Raw genomic sequence first — 7,231 nt, 5'->3', positions numbered from 1 at the left:
CACCACCTGCTCCCCGCCGCGCGCCCTCGCTCACGTCTTCTGCCCTCAGCGCAAAATTTTTATGATTTTGCCGCCGATACGCCGCCGAGAAACGAGTGCAAGCGTGGGTTGCTGCGTTTGAGGTGGACTTGTAGCGGACACGCGTCCGCCGGAGAGAAAACAGAAAACCACAGTCAACGTGAGTGTCCATTGTCTGTCGCGCGGACGGGGGCCAGGCGGGCGGGCAGGCAACGGGGGCAGAGGGTTTCCGGCGTCCTGCCACGCGGCTGTGTCCATGATGCCCGCTTGCCTAATTGGGCCCGCCAGGCACTTGGCCTCCGTATATATTCCCCCGAGCGATTGTTTCCGCGCCGAGCTCAATGGTCCTCCTTCCCCCCCAACAGTTCCTTTCTTCCACGCAGGGTTTCCCCTATGATTACCCTTAGTCCCGGGTCGCTCTGCGACGTCTGCGCAGAGGAGTATGGTCCCCACAACCTCCCTCACTCTATCCCTTGCGGTGAGTGCCCTCTCCCCGCCGCCGCCCCCGCTCGGCTAAATTTTCGCGTTCCCTTCCGCCCCCTCCAGGACATGTCCTTTGCCTTGCTTGCTGCAACAACATCGTCAAAAAAACCCCTGCTCGTCTCGCCCCCTCATGTCCTTTCTGCCGCGAGTCTTTCACGGGCGACTCCTCCCGCCTCATCCGCATAGACTTCGGCTCCGGTTTCTCGACTCCCAAGCGCTCGAACACTCCCAAGCGCGTCGAGGCCCTCGACTTCGACGTCGGCGAAGATGACGTCTGTCTCCTCAACCCGGCCTCCTTCAAGGGACGCTCCGAGGCCCGGAGGCTCGAGTCCAAGGTCGCCCAGGTCGCGGCCAAGAAGTGCTCGGTGGAGGAGGTGTCGACGTTGCACAAAGAGCTTCAAGATTGGTTGAGGACGGACAAGGTTGTCGACGAGCAGGTGCGCCCCATCCTATTTTGGCTCCGTGCCCTCCGCTCATTGTTCTTCATAGTCATCGTCGCTTCAACTTAGCGCCGCCCTTCTTCGCGCCATCCTCATCAACCATGTCGCCCACTCTGAGGCCGCTCGTCACGCCAAGATGGTCGAGACCCAGCTCGTCGAGCAGCTCGAGAAGGCCGACGCCGAAAAGGAGAAGATGGAAGCCGAGCTGCGCGCCTTGGTAAGTGCACGCGTCTTTCAGAAATTTTTATCAGCGCTTACTGAGGATGTACGTAGCGGGCTCAGTACTCTCAGAAGGCCCAGGAGGCTCAGAGCCTCCGCGTCGAGGTCAACCGCGGCAAAGTCAAGTCCGCCGCTCCCTTGCTCGGCGTTCCGACTACACCCCCGCCCAGCACCGGACTTACTCTCGAGTCCGGGATGATCACCCCACCGCGGCCTCAATCCGTCTCCACGGCGTCCGCTGGTTCCCGGTCCGGTGCTACTTCTCCTACGTCACCGACGCGTACGACCTACACCCCGACGTTCCCATCCCCCCTCGCGAGACCCTCTCCGTCACTTCATTCCCGCACGACTTCGCTTCAACGTTCGATGACTCCTCAGGTTCGGTCTGGGACCCCGGTCGTCAGCGGTGCTGACATCGCCCGGCCTGCCACTATACCCCCCAAGATTCGTCGCATGTCTATGTCATCGACGCCCACCCCTACCAAAATGTCTCGCTCCAGCTCAAGCTCGGACGAGAAAGAAAAGGAGAAGTTGCGCGCTGATGCCAAGCAACGGGAGAAGGACGCGAGGCGGGTTCAGCTCATCCAGCGCTGGATACCCCCCGCAGACGCCCTCTCTCGCAGCCCGCCCACTGGTCGCCCCGAGAAGTTCGAGTCCTCGCACTCTCATGCGTCCAGGCTTCACCACTCGATGATGCCGCCTCTCCGGTACAAGACGCCTGTCTCACACGCTTCGCCGTGAGCCCGGTGCGGACTTCATTTGCTATCGATATTTATCGCCCCATCGGATCACTTATTCCTCCTCACGTTGCTCTGATCGTCAGGTTATAGTACACGATATATATAGTCTCCCTCGCGTTTCCTAATCGCCTCCTGCCTCGTCTCCCGATTCCCGCTTTGCTCGTCATGGATTGACCTTTTCGGATGCGCACACTTCCTCCCTTTGCCTCCGTATATACTTATCCTCCTTATATTTCTCTGCACATATTGGGTTTCTTTACAGGTCTCGCACACTGCGCTACCCTACGCACTCTCGGCGTCCGTTCGCTTTCCCGTGTCTGATATACCTCTTGTATCGTTCTCCTCTCCCCTTTCCCGTTGCTGTTCCTGCTAGTCGCGTTTCCTACGTGTTCTGCTCTCTCGTCTGGCTCTGGCTCTCTTGTCCCGTTGCCTCGGCTCTCGTCCTCGCGTAGGCTTGCCTCGCGGGTAATCTCTGCTCGTCTCCCTCCCCGCCCCTTCCTCTCCCCCTACCACCATACAATGCCCCATCCGCACTATCAATACTCCCACCTGCGTCGAACGAACGTTGTTCGATCGATACTCCACCCTACACCCACCTACTACAGCTCATCTACTACCGTGTAGCACTGGCTTTCTCCTTCTGACTCACTCACGCCCTTCTTGGTTTACGACCCTCCTCCGTTTACGGATACGGATAGAATGCCCTTTCACGATACCACGATATGTCATGACGCTTTAGATTATTGTTATCTACGCGTGCTTTTCATGTTTGGACTATGGCGACCTGCCACTCCCGCCCCGTACGTACGATATTTCGCTGAGAGCGAGTGTCCTCAGACTGCAGTGTCGAGCTGTACGAAGTCACCGTGCAAGGTCCTGTACGCCGTACAATCGAATCTCACTTTGGTGCTTGCTCCTATGTGGTCTGCACGATACTGACCGGTGCTTCGATGGCGGCATCGCGGGGTGGGAGAAGGAGTTCTGGTCCGCGTCCTGTTCATTCGAGCCCCGGAACGCACTGCTTTGCTCTCGGACCGGCTTCGCGAACCGTCGGACGGCGTTCTGCCAGTGGAGTGGGCTGGGCCCCCCGTCCGTGGGGGCCCCTCGCGATCGATCACCACAGCGGACCACCGCAGCGAAAGAGACTCGTCCGGCTCGAACCCGCGCGGGCTTCTAGGGTTCCGCACACAGGGTGGAGCCCTGCGACGACTGCGTCTGCGGCTCTGCGGGAAGCGGGTCCTCGGGCTGCGCGCGCGCGCTCCGTATGGGAGTGTGGCCTGTCCGAGCTCCGGACCTTCGAAGTTCGCGGTCAGGTGCGGTCCTCGTCCGCCTCGAGGGTGGGACGGGGCCGCGTCACACGACGCGAGCCCTGAGGCCTCGAGGAAGCCCACAGCCCAGTTGGGGCTGCGCTCCGACGCGGCCTCGAGGGTGCTCGGCGCGAGGACGTCTTTGCGCCACAGTCTCGCTACGGTGGGCCCGCAGACCGAGGGCGTCCTGTTGAAACTTCGAACCCCACGGCCTGCGCGGCGGAGTCGACCGAGCCTGGGCCACACACAGCGCCGGGTGTGGCCCACCCGATCAGCGATCGAGCTCGAGGGGGTGGCCACCTTCGAACCTAGTAAGCAGCTACTGCCACTCCCCTGGACCCACAACCCGATCCGGCGCCCGTTTAGGCTCCGCTGGGCGGCGGGCGCGGGTAAGCCCATCTGGGGGGGCGCATCTCGGCCAGGATCACCGCCGCGGCCGCGTGGCGCAGCGCCGCGCGCACACATTCGGCGATCGGGGCCACCCCGAAAGCGGCGGGCACGGGCCCTCCGTTTGCGGCGAATCGCGACCGGAACGGGCGGGCGGGCGGGCGGATCTTGGAATCTTGGATCGCAAGCTCACCAGTATGATGGGATGAGCCTTTGCGCGTGCAGCGCCGTTGCGGTTGTTCGGGGCGCTCTCGCTTGGGTGGCCCACGCGACTGCAGTGCTGGTACGGCAACGGTGCTGGTGCTGGTGGACAATGAATTGCCGGCAGGAGTGACGAGCGGCCAGGGCAGCTAGCGAAGCCGCCTCCCCGAGCCCCCGTGACGCGCTGCTGCTCTAGTCGGGACCTCGTGTGCTTCTATTGGCGTCGAGTCCCCGCCGAGGCGAATGTCGCGCGTGGAGATCGCGCGGTAGTATGCCTGCCTGCCTTTTGCGGGGCGGGGGACTCACAGCGGGTGCTTCTCCCGTCCCGAGGAGGACTTCCATGACGAGTAGCAATGCGGTTCATAGGCGCGCTGCAGCGCCGTCGGGTGTTGTGAAGTGTAGCTTCGCCCCCGACGGATCATAGCAAGGATGGACAAAGCTAATATATATGGTTAAATACGATGTCCACAGCAGCCGACGCCTGCACCCCGCCATGGCGGCACCCCGGTACATAACAACACATACACGCCATCTCTATCGTCTTTTTTAAACCAATGAGCGACAGGCGGCGCGCCGCGGTATACTGGTGCGTATGGCACAACACTACACGAAAAGACAGGAAGCAGCAGCGTCTCGGCGCCCTCGGTCCGCTCTACCATGACATCATACACATCGCACGCTCACGCACGCGCGGTCTACGGGACGGCGCCGCCGCCCCCGCGCTCGTCATGCTTCGGAATGGGAGTCTGAGGAGCTGTTGTACGACTTGCGGGCGCCGTACGTCACGTCGCCGCTCTTGTACGACAGGCGGGCCGCTTCCGGGCCCACCGGAGTGACGTCCTGGAGGTCGTCTGTGTGCCATTGGCGAGACGAGTTCACGCCGGTCGAGCGCTGGAAGGCGATCGAGGTGTCGTTCATCTTCTCGCGCAGGCGCCTCCGCGCGTTGAGCGACGCGAGCAGGGTGTTGAGCAGTACTGCAGCAGAGGTCTCAGCGCCCTCCGGAGAGCTTCGGCGAATGAGAGGACCCACATTTGCCCATCGAGAAGTAGAAGGCGACGAAGATGAGCGTCGTCGGCCGGAGCACGTACTGTTCCAAACACGTCAGGCACAAAGGACACATGCGAGGTAGCCACTGAGGCCGCGCACCGCGATAAGACAGCCGAGCGTTATCAATCTGAGGAACATCATCAGAACCACGGCGAGCGGGGAAATAGCAGGAGGGGGCAGAAACGGCGACCCACGTTGTAAAGATGCCGGTGCTGATAATGTACAACATGATGCCTTGGATCGCGGACTGCACCCTGCAAATATCGGTCAGTGGGAAGGCCGACGAGAGAAGAGGGGGGAGGGGGTACGCTCACTTCTTGAATTCGCCATTCCGGGTGTAGAGCAGATAACATTGGGCGACGGCCAGGATGAGGTCCGTGAAGAGCGTCACCGCAAGGTCAGCTTCGATCAACCACTGGAGCAAGTTATTCGAAAGTCAGAAAAACGCCGAGCGCACGTTGTGCAGGTGAAGAACTGACCCCGGACTCGTGCAGCTTCTCGTAAGTTTCGGCAGAGAAGCTGTGAGTTGAGTTGAAACGAGCTGGATACACGGAGGATGATTGAATCCGCACCCTTTCATACAGAGGACTTGTCGTGAGAGAAGACAGGTCAGGTTAGCAATCAGGGGGCGTTCGGTGAAAGAAAATACCTGCAGTCAATGCTGTTACATCACACTAGAGGTCAATGCGAAGTCATCCTAGGGACAAAGACATCGTACCTGTAGCCAACAGCGAAGACGAGACCTGTGGCATCCCGAGTGAGCGCACCGCGGTAGAGAAAGAGCACATGTTCCCACTCACGGTGCCTGTGAGAATGATCCAATTTCTCTGGCTCACTGTGGAAGCCGTCATCAGTTTGGTTTTCTTGCCTCCGATTCAAGGACCACTCACATATCCATATCCTGTAGCAGAATATTCTACCCGGGACGAAGAACGTCAGGTGCTGTCGACATTCATTCCCTTCACCCCGACACTGACCCTCGGACGATCATATCGCTTGCACTCTGGCGAGAAGTCAGCTCACACCGTCGTAGGACGACGAGCACACATAACGCACAGTCGCTAGAAGTTGGGCCTAGACGCGCCGCCCGCACCGCATTTTCAAGTTGTTTGCAGAAACAGGAGCAACGTGAAACTGACCGCTATACTCCTGCACCGACGTCTCACCGTCAGCGCGCGAGGGCGGCGAACGGACGGACGCACCATGTAAGGGACGCTAGCGCGGCCGGGTTCCCGTAGTTCGTGACGGCGTAATCGTAGACGGCGTGAGTCGTGAAAGCTATATGTGCAGTGTCGAGCAGCCTGGGCGTCCGCTTGAGCACGCCCCCGTTCGCATCAGGATGGTGAAAGGACAGACCAGAGCGCCACCATCTACGACACGGACACCCCCGGTCAGACGGACGGCGGCGAAAGGGAGCGGGGGACGTGGCAGAGTAAAGGACGGAAGACGGAGGACGCACCAGACCCTTCAGCCCGAATCCGTCCATGTTGCCCTCCCCGAAGTACATGTACATCTGCAGCGTCGACATCCCGTACAGCCTGAAGAAGCACCCGCATCGTCAGCCGGAGTCGCGGAACGGAGGACGGAGGACGGAGGGAAGAAGGTGATGCGCACGCAGCGGCGAAGGTGTTGCCTGGACGAAGAAGCACACGGCGCACACGGCGCGTGGACCCATAGAAACGTCAGCGAAGCCTTCTAAATGGACACCGAGGCGGCCCCGGACGACGCAGGACGGACGCACCGAGCAGGGCCGCGCCGAGCGTGGGGCCGACGTCGAGCGTAGCGGCGGTGGCGTCCATCGGTGGCTCTGGCGCACTGGGCACGGACGGAGGGGCGGCGAGGCTTGAGCTTGAGGCGGCAGATCCGACGCGCAAGGGCCTGCGCTAGCTTATAGGGCCGGCGGCCCAAGCCAATGCCCCCTGCGGTTCTCCCCAGATCTCTCGGCAAGTGTGGTCCTGGGTCACGTGTCGGCGGGCAGTCGTCGGCGGCGTGGACTGAGAGGCGATCTCGGTCTTGCGGCCGTGTGGGGGGAAGGGGGAGAGATGACATGTCGTGATGGCGGCCTGTCCGCGCGGCGCGCGGCCGCCGGCAGGGCATCTGGAACCAGGAAGGGTAAAGTGCCGCGGTTTTGTTGATCCAGCAGTAAACCGGTTGAGAAAACACGCATGTTGGGAGGTGTCGTCCGTTGCAAGAGGATGGTCGGAGAGAACGAGGTGGAGGCCGGGATGCAGGATGGCTATATGCGGAGTGTATGCCGCGTGAGATCTAGCACGGAAATAAACGCACGCGTTGATGGATGATCAGCGAGAGTTACGTGCGAGCGGCTGGGGACGAGACCACACACGCTCTATCGTAAACGCACAGGATGCGTGATCTCTCCGCGCGCCCT

The 7,231-nt window shown here is 61.1% G+C and overlaps 2 protein-coding genes across 2 annotated transcripts; one reads left to right on the top strand and one right to left on the bottom strand.

Annotated features, from left to right (window-relative positions):
- Window positions 1–411: 411 nt before the first annotated feature.
- Window positions 412–1,901, top strand: BXZ73DRAFT_104843 (uncharacterized protein; the record flags this gene model as incomplete). Its single annotated transcript, XM_048016035.1, has 4 exons — window positions 412–496; window positions 565–938; window positions 991–1,158; window positions 1,215–1,901. 4 exons carry the CDS (start codon window positions 412–414, stop codon window positions 1,899–1,901), a joined length of 1,314 nt encoding a protein of 437 aa, XP_047874381.1.
- A 2,620-nt stretch (window positions 1,902–4,521) lies between these two features.
- BXZ73DRAFT_104842 (uncharacterized protein) lies at window positions 4,522–6,641 on the bottom strand (the record flags this gene model as incomplete). The annotated part of the gene is made up of 17 exons (XM_048016034.1): window positions 4,522–4,769; window positions 4,825–4,882; window positions 4,942–4,969; window positions 5,037–5,096; window positions 5,157–5,257; window positions 5,322–5,383; window positions 5,561–5,585; window positions 5,643–5,677; window positions 5,733–5,758; window positions 5,820–5,845; window positions 5,899–5,916; window positions 5,982–5,991; window positions 6,045–6,143; window positions 6,199–6,212; window positions 6,302–6,380; window positions 6,457–6,475; window positions 6,584–6,641. 17 exons carry the CDS (start codon window positions 6,639–6,641, stop codon window positions 4,522–4,524), a joined length of 966 nt encoding a protein of 321 aa, XP_047874380.1.
- Between the last annotated feature and the right edge of the window lie 590 nt (window positions 6,642–7,231).

This window comes from Epithele typhae, assembly GCF_022376455.1.
Source record: "Epithele typhae strain CBS 203.58 chromosome Unknown BXZ73scaffold_56, whole genome shotgun sequence".
NCBI classification, from domain to species: domain Eukaryota; kingdom Fungi; phylum Basidiomycota; class Agaricomycetes; order Polyporales; family Epitheliaceae; genus Epithele; species Epithele typhae.
This window is presented reverse-complemented; position numbering and strand designations above follow the sequence as displayed.